Here is a 19,570-nt window from a genome sequence, read left to right as displayed (position 1 = left end):
AAAAATCTGAAGTCTTGGCTGATTTCTTTAGATATTCCCATAATGTCAAGCAAAGAGGCACTGAGTTTGAAGGTAGGCCTTGAAATACATCCACAGGTACAACTCCAATCAACTCAAATGATGTCAATTAGCCTATCAGAAGCTTCTAAAGCCATGACATCATTTTCTGGAAATTTCCAAGCTGTTTAAAGGCACAGTCAACTTAGTGTATGTAAACTTCTGACCCACTGGAATTGTGATACAGTGAAATAATCTGTCTGTAAACAATTGTTGGAAAGATTACTTGTGTCATGCACAAAGTAGATGTTCTAACCAACTTACCAAAACTATAGTTTGTTAACAAAATATTTGTGGAGTGGTTGAAAAACTAGTTTTAATGACTCCAACCTAAGTGTACGTAAACTTCCGACTTCAACTGTATCTATCATAAACAGTTGTGAACCATTAATAAGTTAACATAAAAACAAATCATAAATAATTTCAGTCTGCATTATTGTCATATATAAATACCGCAAAATATATGCTCCACTAGAAGTATGCTCCAACAACAGGTTCCTCCCAATGTGATAAGCTGCAGGATTTGTGGCTGAAAGTAAAATGTATTTTCTAATGCAATACACCACAGTGTAAACAAAAGAAAACAACCAGGACTATGACCTACCTTCCAGACAAACAGGAAGACATGACTGAAACAGAGGTGTGGTTGTAGAGGGGTCTCTCCGCTGTCTGGCTCTGGATATGTAGGGCAGTCCTTTTCATTTACTGTGTGTCTATTGCTAGTGATGATTGAGAGGTGGGTCCTGTTCCTGCTGCATGCTCAGCCTGGAGGCGTATAGGTACTTGTGGTCCATGCATGTGGCTGATTGTGAACAATTGACTGGGAGCTGCCATGGAGGGAGAGAGAGAGATCTACATGCTGTCCATCTGAGTCTCTCTCTCTCTCTCTCTTTCTCTCTCTGTCTCAGTCTCCCTCTCGCTCAGTCTCCCTCTCGCTCAGTCTCCCTCTCGCTCAGTCTCCCTCTCGCTCAGTCTCCCTCTCGCTCAGTCTCCCTCTCGCTCAGTCTCCCTCTCGCTCAGTCTCCCCCTCGCTCAGTCTCTCTCTCAGTCTCTCTCTCTCAGTCTCTCTCTCTCAGTCTCTCTCTCTCTCAGTCTCTCTCTCTCTCTCTCTCTCTCTCAGTCGCTCTCTCTGTCTCTCTCTCAGTCAGTCTCTCTCTCAGTCTCTCTCTCTCAGTCTCTCTCTCTCAGTCTCTCTCTCTCAGTCTCTCTCTCAGTCTCTCTCTCAGTCTCTCTCTCAGTCTCTCTCTCAGTCTCTCTCTCTCTCTCAGTCTCTCTCTCTCTCAGTCTCTCTCTCTCAGTCTCTCTCTCAGTCTCTCTCTCAGTCTCTCTCTCAGTCTCTCTCTCAGTCTCTCTCTCTCAGTCTCTCAGTCTCTCAGTCTCTCTCTCTCTCTCTCTCTCTCAGTCTCTCTCTCAGTCTCTCTCTCTCTCTCAGTCTCTCTCTCAGTCTCTCTCTCAGTCTCTCTCTCAGTCTCTCTCTCAGTCTCTCTCTCAGACTCTCTCTCAGACTCTCTCTCAGACTCTCTCTCAGTCTCTCTCTCAGTCTCTCTCTCAGTCTCTCTCTCAGTCTCTCTCTCAGTCTCTCTCTCAGTCTGAGAAGTAGAAGGCTGGAGGCGGCGAGCGTTCCGGGGCGGGGTCGTTGTCTGAGCCCATGGAGAGGGGTGTGGTGACAGGGGTGGTGGTGGAGCTGATGGAAGGTTGGGGTGGAGGGTCGGCGATACCGTCTCCCCCAGTCTTCTCCTGGTGGGACAGGGTGGAGGGGGAGTGGGTGTCCTGGTGGGACAGGGTGGAGGAGGAGTGAGTGTCCTGGTGAGACAGGGTGGAGGAGGAGTGGGTGTCCTGGTGAGACAGGGTGGAGGAGGAGTGGGTGTCCTGGTGAGACAGGGTGGAGGAGGAGTGGGTGTCCTGGTGAGACAGGGTGGAGGAGGAGTGGGTGTCCTGGTGAGACAGGGTGGAGGAGGAGTGGGTGTCCTGGTGAGACAGGGTGGAGGAGGAGTGGGTGTCCTGGTGAGACAGGGTGGAGGAGGAGTGGGTGTCCTGGTGAGACAGGGTGGAGGAGGAGTGGGTGTCCTGGTGAGACAGGGTGGAGGAGGAGTGGGTGTCCTGGTGAGACAGGGTGGAGGAGGAGTGGGTGTCCTGGTGGGACAGGGTGGAGGAGAAGAGGGTGTCCTGGTGGGACAGGGAGGAAGAGGAGAAGAGGGTGTCCTGGTGAGACTGGGAAAAGGAAAAGGAGGAGTGGGTGTTGTGGTGAGACAAGCTGGAGGAGGAGGAGGAAGAGGTGGAGAAGGATGAGCGGGTGTCCTGGTGCGACTGGGAGGAGGAGGAGGAGGAGCGGGTGTCCGGGTGGGACTGGGAGGAGGAGGAGGAGGAGCGGGTGCTCTCTCCGGAGCTGCTCCTCGTCTCTGTGCTGGTGCTGGTCTTCTTCAACTTCCTCCTCTTGGCCAGCGGGGCCTTGTCCACCGTCTGCAGACGGAAACCCTCCCGTGTACACTTGTTGAATGCCTAGAGAAGCAGAGCACAACAAACACATTCACATGAATAACAGTAACCTACAACACAATAAACATTCACTAAAAATAGAGTAAAAATACTGAAATAAAAACATGTTTGGATCTTTACCCACCCACACCATCCCCTTTGGAAGAGCTGATGAGAACAACTGAATAGGGGATATTTGATATTCTCAAACTCTTCCTGCAGCATCCTCTAATGCAAACCTGGCCCTCCCTCTCAGCATGCCACGCTCTCCTGAATGAATGAATAAAGCTCACATTGAAGGTAGCCTTGACGTAGGTGTGTACAGACACGGTGGTGGAAGAACCCAGGATGTCAGGTGTCATCAGAGGGTTGGAGGAGAGCTGGCTGTCGTCTTGGAGCCAGGCGTTGTACCTCAGACCACACATCTTGATCCGCTTGTCAGGGTCCACAGTCAGGAGCTCTATAGGTACCACACAAACGTCGTAGATTAGAAACACAATTAGTCACCTCAACCCCAGTTCTAACTAACCTGATTCGGCTTATCAACCAGTTAATTATAACAATCAGGTGTGCTAGATCAGGGTTAGAATGAAAACCTACAGGACAGTAGCTCTCCAGGAACAGGGTTGGAGAGCCTTGGAGCAGACAAAACCTGTGGTGAACATGACAGACAGAACCTGTGGTGAACATGACAGACAGAACCTGTGGTGAACATGACAGACAGAACCTGTGGTGAACATGACAGACAGAACCTGTGGTGAACATGACAGACAGAACCTGTGGTGAACATGACAGACAGAACCTGTGGTGAACATGACAGACAGAACCTGTGGTGAACATGACAGACAGAACCTGTGGTGAACACTGAGCAGCATCACCTGCACACTAGAAGATCCACAACTCCTACCAGAAAACACCAAATCAAAACTAATACATCAACTCAATCAATAATGCTGTCATTCAAAACTTTTACCAAACTAGGGGTGAAACACAAGAAAAACAAACGTTTAACTGGCCGGACATGCAGAATAATTATTTTAGTTATTCAGTAAGTTGAACCATTGAAGCAAGGTGCAACCTTCACCTTGTAGCAAAGCATGCCTGAAGTTCATATCAAAAGCCCTGATCAGGGTCAACTCGAATTGAAAGGGTAGGAAGCATGACTTTTTACTCACCAATGTAACAACACAGTGTGGTCAAAGACATAGTAACTTATTTGATGTCACAATCTGGTTACCTAGAAGTACAAACATAGTTATGCTTTTGGGTTATTACATATTTATTTACTTATTTCTGGATATCTTTGAAACTACCCACAATGCGCTACTTCTCAATGTCATATGGATGATCTGTGTTACCGAGTTCGTATGCTAACTCGGTAGCTTGCTGAAGCTGGCTAACGTTAGCAGTTAGCCATGCTCGCATGTAATTACATTCTGGACAAAGTGTTGGCGGTGGCGAACTACAATCCACCAATCACAGGAAGTGTGACGTAAACAAGACGCAGATGGGGCACGTGCGGCCAGATAGAATTTCTTCCCGTGGGCTTAAAACGAAAGAGAAAATCATACCTGCTCTGTTGTCCTTTTTGTTTTGTCAACTTTTCAGCATGTTCTCTGTTTAAGTAGGCTACGGGAGTTATGTAACTTTTTCCACCTTGGCTTAGTGCTAGCGCGCTAGCTGACGGACATCTGGAATCAATCTATTTGGGTTTTCCCTTCACCATCGGCCGGTGAAGCGCCCGCCTCCCCCTGGCTTTGGTAGCTAATCCAGCCTGCAAGCTTTTATCAACGGATGGACCCCAGCCATCAACCTGTAAGACTGCTCTAATATTATTTGATTACTGGTTAGATGGCTTTATGCATTTCCAAAATTTTGGTTTACTTTAATTTAGCTGTAAGTTAGGTGTTGATAGCAACTAGTTGTATCATGTAGTGCTAATGTAACATTAGCAGGCTAGTAGGGCTAACGTTTGCAGGCTAGTAAGGGCTAGAAACCTTGAAAGTTAATTTGTAAAAATAACTTCATAAAGTATTTCCTTGTAAGTTGGCTGAAATTGTAATTGAAATCAGTAGTCATGCAAACAATTTGGTTAAGGCTGAAGTACATTTGAAGTTATTTCTGTTGTTTACTTTATAGGGAACAGGCTGGCTTGCCTCCATATTAAATCACCTCATTCTCTGACATGACTTCATCATTCTTCTTCATTTTGATTGCTTTTAAGTAATAACTCGATAAATAGAGAAGCGAGGAGTAACTTTGCATTGATACTTATCAATATCTTCCACTTTAACAAATAGCTTCTCCTTTAATAAATAGCTTCTCCTTTAATAAATAGCTTCCACTTTAATAAATAGCTTCCACTTTAATAAATAGCTTCTCCTTTTCAATTTCTCAATTATTGAATTGGAATTTCAGTTAGTTCCTAAATTGACCAACTTCAATTGGAATTGACCCCAACCCTGCCCCTGATGTTCCATTTCCCAGGCTCACCTTGTATGAGGTCTTTGGCCTGCTGTGAGACACTCCGCCAAGCCTCTCCCTCGAAAGAGAAGTCTCCCTGTTTAATCTTCTTCATGATCTCTTCAGCACTGGTGCGGGCCAGACTCTTCCCCTGACACTGGAACGGCACCTGACCCGACAGCATGGTATACTGAAATATAATAATAATAAATATATGATCCAATATAACAATAAATATTATGTTCCGTAATCCTACATGTAGCCTATATGTGGATATTGTGTATACTATGGTATGCATTTTCTCCATGCATGTGTACACATCTTTAAACCGCTAGCTTAGTAAATAATGTACCAGGTGTACTCTCACCTGATCTAAGCCTGATTGAGGTTGGCCTGGTTTAGAATTCCTCATTAAGCAAACAACACTTTTTTCCATTGCCTGTTTGTCTCTGTGTCTCTGTGACATGTGTGCGTGTCCGCTCCTCGGCTCACTATGCTTCCAGGGTACTATGCCGTACAGAGCCTGGCCTGTCAGGAAGCATCACATCACGGCTCTGTACACACATTCAGCCCAGCCAGCACACTACTATACTGTACCCCCAGGGGGCGACGCAAATAGAGAAGAGAAAAGAGAGAGAGGCTGCACACTCGAGAGGCCAAGCGGAGAAATCGCTCTTCCTCCCTCCCCCTCTCTTCCTCAAGCTCAGTCTGATTAATAAAAACAACAACATCTGCTGAGGGATGGGGCTAGAGAAATGAAACCCGTCTCAAATTCATAGACAGCACTTTAAATGTAACGACGGACAGTCCATGACATTCCAGAGATTATTTATCCATCTTTAGACGCTACACATTGTTTACATTAAGAAAACCTCATGTTTTGGGTTATGATAAAAATCGACAATTTAAATGAGCATTGAAAAGCTTCCCAAAAGGCAGACTGTAGCCTAAGCCATTAACCCACTCCACTCTGAGTAGGCCTGCAGCTGGAGTGCAGAGTGCTGCTCGTAGTGCTTCATTTACTGATGAATATTAAAGGGTTTCAGTACAGAACAGAGCACAGCAGAACAGAGTAGAGCAGAACAGAGTAGAGCAGAACAGAGTAGAGCAGAACAGAGTAGAGCAGAACAGAGTAGAGCAGAACAGAGTAGAGCAGAACAGAGTAGAGCAGAACAGAGTAGAGCAGAACAGAGCACAGCAGAACAGAGCACAGCAGAACAGAGCACAGCAGAACAGAGTAGAGCAGAACAGAGCACAGCAGAACAGAGTAGAGCAGAACAGAACAGAGCAGAACAGAGCACAGAAGAACAGAGTAGAGCAGAACAGAGTAGAGCAGAACAGAGCACAGCAGAACAGAGTAGAGCAGAACAGAGCACAGCAGAACAGAGCACAGCAGAACAGAGTAGAGCAGAACAGAGCACAGCAGAACAGAGCACAGCAGAACAGAGTAGAGCAGAACAGAGCACAGCAGAACAGAGCACAGCAGAACAGAGCACAGCAGAACAGAGTAGAGCAGAACAGAGCACAGCAGAACAGAGCACAGCAGAACAGAGCACAGCAGAACAGAGTAGAGCAGAGCAGAGCAGAACAGAGCACAGAAGAACAGAGTAGAGCAGAACAGAGCACAGAAGAACAGAGTAGAACAGAGCAGAACAGAGCACAGCAGAACAGAACAAAGCCCAGCAGAACAGAACAGAGTAGAGCAGAGCACAGCAGAACAGAGTAGAGCAGAACAGAGTAGAGCAGAACAGAGCACAGCAGAACAGAGTAGAGCAGAACAGAGCACAGCAGAACAGAGCACAGCAGAACAGAGTAGAGCAGAACAGAGCACAGCAGAACAGAGTAGAGCAGAGCAGAGCAGAACAGAGCAGAACAGAGCACAGAAGAACAGAGTAGAGCAGAACAGAGCACAGAAGAACAGAGTAGAACAGAGCAGAGCAGAACAGAGCAGAACAGAGCACAGCAGAAAGGGAGCACAGCAGAACAGAGCACAGCAGAACAGAGTAGAGCAGAACAAAGCACAGCAGAACAAAGCACAGCAGAACAAAGCCCAGCAGAACAGAACAGAGTAGAGCAGAGCACAGCAGAACAGAGTAGAGCAGAACAGAGCACAGAAGAACAGAGTAGAGCAGAGCAGAGCAGAACAGAGCAGAGCACAGCAGAACAGAGCACAGCAGAACAGAGTAGAGCAGAACAAAGCACAGCAGAACAGAACAGAGTAGAGCAGAACAGAGCACAGCAGAACAGAGTAGAGCAGAGCACCACAGGATAAGAGCATGGTAACTGTACTGAATAAGAGAGATGGATATCAGACAGGCCCTAACCACATAACACAATACCACAGCATGCAGAGAACACCAGAACAGCTCCACATGTGAATGGCCTGGTCACACAGAATGTTGACTCAACTGCTGAATCAAGCTGGAATTTCTGTAGCTGTATCGACGCGTCAATGAAATGCCAGATCTACGAGAAGTGCAGCTAATAGGTATAAAGCAGGAGTGTCGAGCTCATTTTGACCACAGGCTGCATTCAGTCTTCATCGAGCTCCAGCAGCCGCACTGAAAATGTGTTACATTTTCTTGCTATCAAAATGTGCAAAACACAGACCTCTGTCCAATTTTCGATGCTCCCTGACTGTCTAGCTTTCATTTGGGTGTTTTTTAGCGAGCTGGAAAGTGAAGAGAGTGTATAAAATGTAAGTCCATTAATATTTCTACAGTTTCAATTTGGTTCTAGTATTTGATATATAGATTGAGGTAGTTCTCCCCCAAAACATTTTTTTTTATATAAAATGTATTTATTTATATTTTACTCAAACCACCTGCGGCCCAGATTAAATAAGCTTGAGTTTGTGTGAAACTCGGTTCCCTTGGTTCCCCAACCTCCTTCTCAAAACGCATTGAAAGTTCTGAGGGAAGGACCTTCTCCTTCAATGCATTTGAAGGGTATACAGTGGGGAGAACAAGTATTTGATAACCTGCAAAATTGGCAGTGTTTCCTACTTACAAAGCATGTAGAGGTCTGTAATTTTTATCATAGGTACACTTCAACTGTGAGAGACGGAATCTAAAACAAAAACCCAGAAAATCACATTGTATGATTTTTAAGTAATTAATTTGCATTTTATTGCATGACATAAGTATTTCATCACTAACCAACCAGTAAGAATTCCAGCTCTCACAGACCTGTTAGTTTTTCTTTAAGAAGCCCTCCTGTTCTCCACTCATTACCTGTATTAACTGCACCTGTTTGAACTCGTTACCTGTATAAAAGACACCTGTCCACACACTCAATCAAACAGAGTCCAACCTCTCCACAATGGCCAAGACCAGAGAGCCGTGTAAGGACATCATTGTTCAATTGTAGACCTGCACAAGGCTGGGGTGGGCTACAGGACAATAGGCAAGCAGCTTGGTGAGAAGGGAACAACTGTTGGCGCAATTATAAGAAAATTGAAGAAGTTCAAGATGACGGTCAATCACCCTCGGTCTGGGGCTCCACGCAAGATCTCACCTTGTGGGACATCAATGATCATGAGGAAGGTAAGAGATCAGCCCAGAACTACACGGCAGGACCTGGTCAATGACCTGAAGAGAGCTGGGACCACAGTCTCAAAGAAACCCATTAGTAACACACTACGCCGTCATGGATTAAAATCCTGCAGCACACGCAAGGCCCCCCTGCTCAAGCCAGTGCATGTCCAGGCCCGTCTGAAGTTTGCCAATGACCATCTGGATGATCCAGAGGAGGAATGGGAGAAGGTCACGTGGTCTGATGAGACAAAAATAGAGCTTTTTGGTCTAAACTCCACTCGCCGTGTTTGGAGGAAGAAGAAGGATGAGTACAACCCCAAGAACACCATCCCAACCGTGAAGCATGGAGGTGGAAACATCATTCTTTGGAGACGTTTTTCTGCAAAGGGGCCAGGAGACTGCGCTGTATTGAGGGGAGGATGGATGGGGCCATGTATCTCGAGATCTTGGCCAATAGCCTCCTTCCCTCAGTAAGAGCATTGAAGATGGATCGTGGCTGGGTCTTCCAGCATGACAACGACCTGAAACACACAGCCAGTTCAACTAAGGACTGGCTCCGTAAGAAGCATCTCAATCAAGGTCATGGAGTGGCCTAGCCAGTCTCCAGACCTGAACCCAATAGAAAATCTTTGGAGGGAGCTGAAAGTCCGTATTACCCAGCGACAGCCCCGAAACCTGAAGGATCTGGAGAAGGTCTGTATGGAGGAGTGGGCCAAAATCCCTGCTGCAGTGTGTGCAAACCTGGTCAAGTACTACAGGAAACGTATGATCTCTGTAATTGCAAACAAAGGTTTCTGTACCAAATATTAATTTCTGCTTTTCTGATGTATCAAATACTTATGTAATCCAATAAAATGCTAATTAATTACTTAAAAATCATACAATGTAATTTTCTGGATTTTTGTTTTAGAATGTGTCCCTCACAGTTGAAGTGTACCTATGATAAAAATGACAGACCTCTACATGCTTTTTGGAAAACCTGCAAAATCGGCAGTGTATCAAATACTTGTTCTCCCCACTGTATGTATTCACTCCTCTGTACCCCCTTGGACCTCCACTCACCAGGATGACCCCCAGGCTCCAGAGGTCACATGACTCATCGTAGCCGTCGTATTTGAGGATCTCCGGCGCGGCGTAGGCCAGGGTGAAACACGGTGTCTTCAGCAGCTGGTTGTCTGGAGGCTTCAGCCGGGCGAACCCAAAGTCTATGATCTTTATCTCAGCGTTCTCACTCTCATCTGTGAACAGCAGGTTCTGAAAATGGGTTGCAGGAGAGAAACATGTTTGTGTTATTTCTACTCTGTCTAAATGTATCACTGCCATTTAGTAATGGCACATAGGTGGCATTTTCTAGCCTCGTGACGGGGAAGGATGAGAAGCAACACGTCTGAGATGTCAGTTTCAGATCCACTTGCCCAAGTATTTGGTACTGTAATTTTATGTATTGATCACACACACACACACACACACACACACACACACACACACACACACACACACACACACACACACACACACACACACACACACACACACACACACACACACACACACACACACACACAGCTTCAATAGTACCTCTGGTTTGAGGTCTCTGTGTACCACTCCTACATCGTGCATGTGGCTGACGGCTGACACCAGTCTCCTCATGATGCGGCTGGCCTCAGTCTCACTGAAGTGCTGCTTCCTCCGGATCCTCTCCAGCAGCTCTCCACCACGCAGCAGCTCCAACACCAGGTACGTATGCAGCTAGAGAGAGACAGAAAGATGGACAGAGTTACTCCTAGTGTCTCCAGAGAGAAGCATTACAGTGTACAGTACAATATAATGAGTCATGTTTACTATGTATTAATAGTTAATATATGCATGGAAATATTCCTATAGATTTTGTAATTATATTAGATTTGTAATGAAATCATATGCTTTACTGAGTTAATATGATCCGTCCTGCTCGGAGTGCTCTGAGCCAAGGATGTAGTTATACAATAGCTGAAATAGTTTCGGAAATTCTAACAGTAGAAACCCTGAATCCACATTTAAATATTCCTAACAACAATCCAGCTCTTACAGTGACTGAGATGAGGAACAGAGGGGTGGGGAGCGGGAAAGGGGGGTGGGGAGCAGAGGGGGTGTGGGAAGCGGACGGGTGGGTGGGTGGGGAGCGGAGGGGGGGTGGGGAGCGGGCGGGTGGGCGGGTGAAGTGCAGGGTGGAAAATCGGGAGGCAGATTGGGAGAGGGGGGGGGTTGAAAGGCGCAGCGAGGGGGCTTTGCTTTGATCTAGGTCAAAGCCCTCACTCTGCCTGCATCCCAAATGGCACCCGATTCCCTTTTATAGTGTACTTCTTTTGCACAGGGCCCATAGGGCTCTGGTCTAAAGTAGTGCACTACCCATAGGACTCTGGTCTAAAGTAGTGCACTATAAAGGGAATAGGGTGCCATTTGAGTCGCAACCCTCTCTGAGGTACCAGTACAGTAACAATCCAGCAGAGCTCATCAGTGCTAGTGGTGCTCCTAGGCCTGAAGTGCCCCAGCTAATGAACCCCAGAAATATCAACCACACACACAGAGACATGAACACACACACACACACACACTTGTTTGACCCAATTTGGAGCAAGTAGGTTTTTTTTGTTCACTAAACTCAAAGCCCACATACAGAAATATGTTCCATGTGGGTTTGATGAATCTATACCTATAGTGGATATATATGTGGTTCAGGAGCTGTACTGTACTGAGACAAATACAACCTGAACTATGAGGGGGATAGTATCGTCTTTATTATAGGACAATTTGAAGGAGAGAACAGAGGGAGAATGTCCCGGAAGGAGAGAACAGAGGGAGAATGTCTCGGAAGGAGAGAACAGAGGGAGAATGTCCCAGGAGGAGAAAACAGAGGGAGAATGTCCCGGAAGGAGAGAACAGAGGGAGAATGTCCCGGAAGGAGAGAACAGAGGGAGAATGTCCCGGAAGGAGAGAACAGAGGGAGAATGTCCCGGAAGGAGAGAACAGAGGGAGAATGTCCCGGAAGGAGAGAACAGAGGGAGAATGTCCCGGAAGGAGAGAACAGAGGGAGAATGTCCCGGAAGGAGAGAACAGAGGGAGAATGTCCCAGGAGGAGAAAACAGAGAGAGAATGTCCCGGAAGGAGAGAACAGAGGGAGAATGTCCCGGAAGGAGAGAACAGAGGGAGAATGTTCCAGGAGGAGAAAACAGAGGGAGAATGTCCCGGGAGGAGAAAACAGAGGGAGAATGTCCCGGAAGGAGAGAACAGAGGGAGAATGTCCCAGGAGGAGAAAACAGAGGGAGAATGTCCCAGGAGGAGAAAACAGAGGGAGAATGTCCCAGGAGGAGAAAACAGAGGGAGAATGTCCCAGGAGGAGAAAACAGAGGGAGAATGTCCCAGGAGGAGAACAGAGGGAGAATGTCCCAGGAGGAGAATGTCCCAGAGGGAGAATGTCCCAGGAGGAGAATGTCCCAGGAGGAGAATGTCCCAGGAGGAGAATGTCCCAGGAGGAGAATGTCCCAGGAGGAGAATGTCCCAGGAGGAGAATGTCCCAGGAGGAGAGAACAGAGGGAGAATGTCCCAGGAGGAGAAAACAGAGGGAGAATGTCCCAGGAGGGGAAAACAGAGGGAGAATGTCCCAGGAGGAGAAAACAGAGGGAGAATGTCCCAGGAGGAGAAAACAGAGGGAGAATGTCCCAGGAGGGGAAAACAGAGGGAGAATGTCCCAGGAGGAGAAAACAGAGGGAGAATGTCCCAGGAGGAGAGAACAGAGGAGAATGTCCCAGGAGGAGAGAACAGAGGGAGAATGTCCCAGGAGAGAGAACAGAGGGAGAATGTCCCAGGAGGAGAAAACAGAGGGAGAATGTCCCAGGAGGAGAGAACAGAGGGAGAATGTCCCAGGAGGAGAAAACAGAGGGAGAATGTCCCAGGAGGAGAGAACAGAGGGAGAATGTCCCAGGAGGAGAGAACAGAGGGAGAATGTCCCAGGAGGAGAAAACAGAGGGAGAATGTCCCAGGAGGAGAGAACAGAGGGAGAATGTCCCAGGAGGAGAGAACAGAGGGAGAATGTCCCAGGAGGAGAAAACAGAGGGAGAATGTCCCAGGAGGGAGAACAGAGAACAGAGGGAGAATGTCCCAGGAGGAGAGAACAGAGGGAGAATGTCCCAGGAGGAGAAAACAGAGGGAGAATGTCCCAGGAGGAGAGAACAGAGGGAGAATGTCCCAGGAGGGAGAACAGAGGGAGAATGTCCCAGGAGGAGAGAACAGAGGGAGAATGTCCCAGGAGGAGAGAACAGAGGGAGAATGTCCCAGGAGGAGAAAACAGAGGGAGAATGTCCCAGGAGGAGAAAACAGAGGGAGAATGTCCCAGGAGGAGAGAACAGAGGGAGAATGTCCCAGGAGGAGAGTCCCAGGAGGAACAGAGGGAGAATGTCCCAGGAGGAGAGAACAGAGGGAGAATGTCCCAGGAGGAGAAAACAGAGGGAGAATGTCCCAGGAGGAGAGAACAGAGGGAGAATGTCCCAGGAGGAGAGAACAGAGGGAGAATGTCCCAGGAGGAGAGAACAGAGGGAGAATGTCCCAGGAGGGAGAGAACAGAGAGGGAGAATGTCCCAGGAGGAGAGAACAGAGGGAGAATGTCCCAGGAGGAGAAAACAGAGGGAGAATGTCCCAGGAGGAGAGAACAGAGGGAGAACAGGAGGAGAGAGGGAGAATGTCCCAGGAGGAGAGAACAGAGGGAGAATGTCCCAGGAGGAGAGAACAGAGGAGAATGTCCCAGGAGGAGAGAACAGAGGGAGAATGTCCCAGGAGGAGAGAACAGAGGGAGAATGTCCCAGGAGGAGAAACAGAGGGAGAATGTCCCAGGAGGGAGAACAGAGGGAGAACAGAGGGAGAATGTCCCAGGAGGAGAAAACAGAGGGAGAATGTCCCAGGAGGAGAGAACAGAGGGAGAATGTCCCAGGAGGAGAAAACAGAGGGAGAATGTCCCAGGAGGAGAAAACAGAGGGAGAATGTCCCAGGAGGAGAAAACAGAGGGAGAATGTCCCAGGAGGAGAGAACAGAGGGAGAATGTCCCAGGAGGAGAGAACAGAGGGAGAATGTCCCAGGAGGGAGAGAACAGAGGGAGAATGTCCCAGGAGGAGAAAACAGAGGGAGAATGTCCCAGGAGGAGAGAACAGAGGGAGAATGTCCCAGGAGGAGAGAACAGAGGGAGAATGTCCCAGGAGGAGAAAACAGAGGGAGAATGTCCCAGGAGGAGAGAACAGAGGGAGAATGTCCCAGGAGGAGAGAACAGAGGGAGAATGTCCCAGGAGGAGAAAACAGAGGGAGAATGTCCCAGGAGGAGAAAACAGAGGGAGAATGTCCCAGGAGGAGAAAACAGAGGGAGAATGTCCCAGGAGGAGAAAACAGAGGGAGAATGTCCCAGGAGGAGAGAACAGAGGGAGAATGTCCCAGGAGGAGAGAACAGAGGGAGAATGTCCCAGGAGGAGAGAACAGAGGGAGAATGTCCCAGGAGGAGAGAACAGAGGGAGAATGTCCCAGGAGGAGAGAACAGAGGGAGAATGTCCCAGGAGGAGAGAACAGAGGGAGAATGTCCCAGGAGGAGAGAACAGAGGGAGAATGTCCCAGGAGGAGAGAACAGAGGGAGAATGTCCCAGGAGGAGAGAACAGAGGGAGAATGTCCCAGGAGGAGAAACAGAGGGAGAATGTCCCAGGAGAGAGAACAGAGGGAGAATGTCCTGTATAGATAACAGAGGGAGAATGTAAAGGAGGAGAACAGAGGGAGAATGTCCCAGGAGGAAGAACAGAGGGAGAATGTCCCAGGAGGAGAGAACAGAGGGAGAATGTCCCAGGAGGAGAGAACAGAGGGAGAATGTCCCAGGAGGAGAGAACAGAGGGAGAATGTCCCAGGAGGAGAGAACAGAGGGAGAATGTCCAGAGGAGGAGAGAACAGAGGGAGAATGTCCCAGGGAGAATGAGGAGAAAACAGAGGAGAATGTCCCAGGAGGAGAAAACAGAGGGAGAATGTCCCAGGAGGAGAGAACAGAGGGAGAATGTCCCAGGAGGAGAGAACAGAGGAGAATGTCCCAGGGGAGAAAACAGAGGGAGAATGTCCCAGGAACAAACAGAGGAGAATGTCCCAGGAGGAGAAAACAGAGGGAGAATGTCCCAGGAGGAGAAAACAGAGGGAGAATGTCCCAGGAGGAGAAAACAGAGGGAGAATGTCCCAGGAGGAGAGAACAGAGAGAATGTCCCAGGAGGAGAGAACAGAGGGAGAATGTCCCAGGAGGAGAGAACAGAGGGAGAATGTCCCAGGAGGAGAGAACAGAGGGAGAATGTCCCAGGAAGAGAACAGAGGGAGAATGTCCCAGGAGGAGAGAACAGAGGAGAATGTCCCAGGAGGAGAAAACAGAGGGAGAATGTCCCAGGAGGAGAAAACAGAGGGAGAATGTCCCAGGAGGAGAAAACAGAGGGAGAATGTCCCAGGGAGGAGAGAACAGAGGAGAATGTCCCAGGAGGAGAGAACAGAGGGAGAATGTCCCAGGAGGAAGAACAGAGGGAGAATGTCCCAGGAGGAGAGAACAGAGGGAGAATGTCCCAGGAGGAGAGAACAGAGGGAGAATGTCCCAGGAGGAGAATGTCCCAGAGGGAGAATGTCCCAGGAGGAGAATGTCCCAGGAGGAGAAAACAGAGGGAGAATGTCCCAGGAGGAGAGAACAGAGGGAGAATGTCCCAGGAGGAGAGAACAGAGGGAGAATGTCCCAGGAGGAGAAAACAGAGGGAGAATGTCCCAGGAGGAGAAAACAGAGGGAGAATGTCCCAGGAGGAGAAAACAGAGGGAGAATGTCCCAGGAGGAGAGAACAGAGGGAGAATGTCCCAGGAGGAGAAAACAGAGGGAGAATGTCCCAGGAGGAGAGAACAGAGGGAGAATGTCCCAGGAGGAGAGAACAGAGGGAGAATGTCCCGGAAGGAGAGAACAGAGGGAGAATGTCCCAGGAGGAGAGAACAGAGGGAGAATGTCCCAGGAGGAGAGAACAGAGGGAGAATGTCCCAGGAGGAGAGAACAGAGGGAGAATGTCCCAGGAGGAGAGAACAGAGGGAGAATGTCCGGAAGGAGAGAACAGGGAGAGGAGGAGAGAACAGAGGGAGAATGTCCCAGGAGGAGAAAACAGAGGGAGAATGTCCCAGGAGGAGAGAACAGAGGAGAATGTCCCAGGAGGAGAAAACAGAGGGAGAATGTCCCAGGAGGAGAGAACAGAGGGAGAATGTCAAGGAGAGAACAGAGGGAGAATGTCCCAGGAGGAGAGAACAGAGGGAGAATGTCCCAGGAGGAGAGAACAGAGGGAGAATGTCCCAGGAGGAGATAAACAGAGGAGAATGTCCCAGGAGAACAGAGAGAACAGAGGGAGAATGTCCCAGGAGGAGAGAACAGAGGGAGAATGTCCCAGGAGGAGAGAACAGAGGGAGAATGTCCCAGGAGGAGAGAACAGAGGAGAATGTCCCAGGAGGAGAAACAGAGGGAGAATGTCCCAGGAGGAGAAAACAGAGGGAGAATGTCCCAGGAGGAGAGAACAGAGGAGAATGTCCCAGGAGGAGAGAACAGAGGGAGAATGTCCCAGGAGGAGAGAACAGAGGGAGAATGTCCCAGGAGGAGAAAACAGAGGGAGAATGTCCCAGGAGGAGAAAACAGAGGGAGAATGTCCCAGGAGGAGAAACAGAGGGAGAATGTCCCAGGAGGAGAGAACAGAGGGAGAATGTCCCAGGGAGAGAACAGAGGGAGAATGTCCCAGGAGGAGAGAACAGAGGGAGAATGTCCCAGGAGGAGAGAACAGAGGGAGAATGTCCCAGGAGGAAGGAGAGAACAGAGGGAGAATGTCCCAGGAGGAGAATGTCCCAGGAGGTCCAACAGAGGGAGAATGTCCCAGGAGGAGAGAACAGAGGGAGAATGTCCCAGGAGGAGAGAACAGAGGGAGAATGTCCCAGGAGGAGAGAACAGAGGGAGAATGTCCCAGGAGGAGAAAACAGAGGGAGAATGTCCCAGGAGGAGAGAACAGAGGGAGAATGTCCCAGGAGGAGAGAACAGAGGGAGAATGTCCCAGAGGGAGGTCCCAGGAGAGAACAGAGGGAGAATGTCCCAGGAGGAGAGAACAGAGGGAGAATGTCCCAGGAGGAGAGAACAGAGGGAGAATGTCCCAGGAGGAGAAAACAGGAGGAGAGAACAGAGGGAGAATGTCCCCAGAGGAGGTCCCAGGAGGAGAACAGAGGGAGAATGTCCCGGAAGGAGAGAACAGAGGGAGAATGTCCCAGGAGGAGAGAACAGAGGGAGAATGTCCCAGAGGAATCTAGTTTCCACATTCTTCTGCTTTGTTCTATCAGTGACTTAATTAGGCTGCCTGTCTGACGTTAGTCTTGTCTCCATCACTGGCTCCGTCAGATAGCGACTATTTCTGAAGATGGGCTTTTACTGGCAATGGTTGGGATACCAGGTCTCTCTTGTAAAATAGATTTTAGCACAATGAGAAGAACCTGTATAAATAAAAGTGAAATTAAAATATGTGGTTGCTTTGCTTACTTCAGCCGAATCCAATAAATATTGAGGTGAAAAATCCTTACCTGGTCATGGTAAATCTCGTGAGTCTTGATGATGTTGGGGTGGCCGTCGCAGAGCTTCAGAGCTGTGATCTCTTTCTGTGTCTGAGCCTCCATCCTAGAGGGGGGAGACAGAACACAGAGTCATCCCTGAACAGAAAGGAGCCTCCATCCTGAATCCCCACCGGACACAGAGTCATCCCTGAACAGAAAGGAGCCTCCATCCTAGGGGAGAGACCGGACACAGAGTCATCCCTGAACAGAAAGGAGCCTCCATCCTAGCTGTGAGACCGGACACAGAGTCATCCCTGAACAGAAAGGAGCCTCCATCCTAGATGTTGGGGGGAGACAGAACACAGAGTCATCCCTGAACAGAAAGGAGCCTCCATCCTAGAGGGGGGAGACAGAACACAGAGTCATCCCTGAACAGAAAGGAGCCTCCATCCTAGAGGGGGAGACAGAACACAGAGTCATCCCTGAACAGAAAGGAGCCTCCATCCTAGAGGGGGGAGACAGAACACAGAGTCATCCCTGAACAGAAAGGAGCCTCCATCCTAGAGGGGGGAGACAGAACACAGAGTCATCCCTGAACAGAAAGGAGCCTCCATCCTAGAGGGGAGAGACCGGACACAGAGTCATCCCTGAACAGAAAGGAGCCTCCATCCTAGAGGGGAGAGACCGGACACAGAGTCATCCCTGAACAGAAAGGAGCCTCCATCCTAGAGGGGAGAGACCGGACACAGAGTCATCCCTGAACAGAAAGGAGCCTCCATCCTAGAGGGGAGACAGAACACAGAGTCATCCCTGAACAGAAAGGAGCCTCCATCCTAGAGGGGAGAGACCGGACACAGAGTCATCCCTGAACAGAAAGGAGCCTCCATCCTAGAGGGGAGAGACCGGACACAGAGTCATCCCTGAACAGAAAGGAGCCTCCATCCTAGAGGGGAGAGACCGGACACAGAGTCATCCCTGAACAGAAAGGAGCCTCCATCCTAGAGGGGAGAGACCGGACACAGAGTCATCCCTGAACAGAAAGGAGCCTCCATCCTAGAGGGTGGAGACAGGACACAGAGTCATCCCTGAACAGAAAGGAGCCTCCATCCTAGAGGGGAGACCGGACACAGAGTCATCCCTGAACAGAAAGGAGCCTCCATCCTAGAGGGGGGAGACAGGACACAGAGTCATCCCTGAACAGAAGGGAGCCTCCATCCTAGAGGGGAGAGACCGGACACAGAGTCATCCCTGAACAGAAAGGAGCCTCCATCCTAGAGGGGGAGACAGGACACATGGTGACAGAGAGTGTCATCAGTCTCCCATGTGGCGCTGTGGTCTAAAGCACAGCATCGCACAGCATCTTTACTAGGCTCATCATGCTCTAGCGGCTCCTTGTGCTGGGCTGGGGGTCTACAGGCTGACGTCGGTCGTCAGTTGAACCGTGTTTCCTCTGACACATTGGTGCAGGCTGGCTTCCAGGTTAAGCGGGCGGGTATTAAGGAGTGAGGTCTGACGGGTCATGTTTTGGAGCCCGTAGGGGAGATGCAGCGATGAGACAAGATCCTAATTAGTTATGACGAAAAGGGAGTAAAACACATTATGTATATACAGTACCAGTCAAAAGTTTGGACACAGCTACTCATTCCATGGTTTTTTTTTATTTTTACTATTTTCTATAATGTGGAATAGTAGTGAAGACATCAAAACTATAAAATAGCACGTATGTTTTCATGTAGTAACCCAAAAATGTGTTATATTTGAGATTCTTCAAAGTAGCCTTAATAATAGATCACACGGACGTCCAGAGGACCACGCGGACGTCCAGAGGACCACGCGGACGTCCAGAGGACCACGCGGACCTCCAGAGGACCACGCGGACCTCCAGAGGACCACGCGGACCTCCAGAGGACCACGCGGACCTCCAGAGGACCACGCGGACCTCCAGAGGACCACACGGACGTCCAGAGGACCACACTGGTCTGGGCCTGGTAGGTGTCAGTTTGGCTTGACAATGATCATACTGTATAAGCAGACCATTTAGCACCAACTGATCTGGGATCAGGCAGGACTATGGTAACAGTACCTCTTACTGACGATCTTCACAGCGTACATCTGTCCAGTCTTCTTGTGGGTGCACTGCCTACAGATAGAGAAGCTTCCTTCACCAAGGGCATTGTCCTTCAGGTCCATCTCATAGTTCATATAAAACAGAGAGTCCTAAAGGAAGGGAAATCATTGTTTAGGTCAAATCAAAGCCATCTTATTACAAAGTTTGTCTATACCTCATCATGCCTCAGACCAAGCAACTGAGTTACAATCCTGTTTTCAATGTGATCCAATGCTGTAACTATATGTTATATATATGTTATATTAGACACACCACAGTACACAGCCACACACATCAAGACTCATTATAGAGCTTAATGAAGCAAGGATGAGAGAGCAGAGGAGA

At 48.9% G+C, this 19,570-nt stretch overlaps 1 protein-coding gene across 4 annotated transcripts in view; it reads right to left on the bottom strand.

The window, feature by feature from the left end:
• Positions 1–1,506: 1,506 nt before the first annotated feature.
• Positions 1,507–19,570, bottom strand: part of LOC118378685 (ribosomal protein S6 kinase alpha-5-like) — a 57,398-nt gene continuing 39,334 nt past the window's right edge. Inside the window, exons 11-18 of one of the 4 annotated variants that reach the window (XR_008092649.1) lie at positions 19,202–19,335; positions 17,149–17,242; positions 10,110–10,280; positions 9,594–9,785; positions 5,026–5,185; positions 3,708–3,769; positions 3,133–3,184; positions 2,958–2,992 (exon numbers count right to left, since the gene is read on the bottom strand). Coding sequence is in view for 3 of the 4 variants with exons in the window: in XM_052496605.1 (XP_052352565.1) it covers positions 1,642–2,556; positions 2,826–2,992; positions 5,026–5,185; positions 9,594–9,785; positions 10,110–10,280; positions 17,149–17,242; positions 19,202–19,335 (1,833 nt within the window). In the remaining variant the exon portion in view is untranslated. Of the gene's footprint in view, positions 2,557–2,825; positions 3,770–5,025; positions 5,186–9,593; positions 9,786–10,109; positions 10,281–17,148; positions 17,243–19,201; positions 19,336–19,570 lie in introns of those variants that run through there. The other 3 variants (XM_052496605.1, XM_052496607.1, XM_052496606.1) reach the window with 3 other exon arrangements.

This window comes from Oncorhynchus keta, chromosome 35 (genome assembly GCF_023373465.1).
Source record: "Oncorhynchus keta strain PuntledgeMale-10-30-2019 chromosome 35, Oket_V2, whole genome shotgun sequence".
NCBI classification, from domain to species: domain Eukaryota; kingdom Metazoa; phylum Chordata; class Actinopteri; order Salmoniformes; family Salmonidae; genus Oncorhynchus; species Oncorhynchus keta.
Note: the sequence above shows the minus strand (reverse complement) of the source record. Positions and strands in the feature narration are given on the sequence as shown.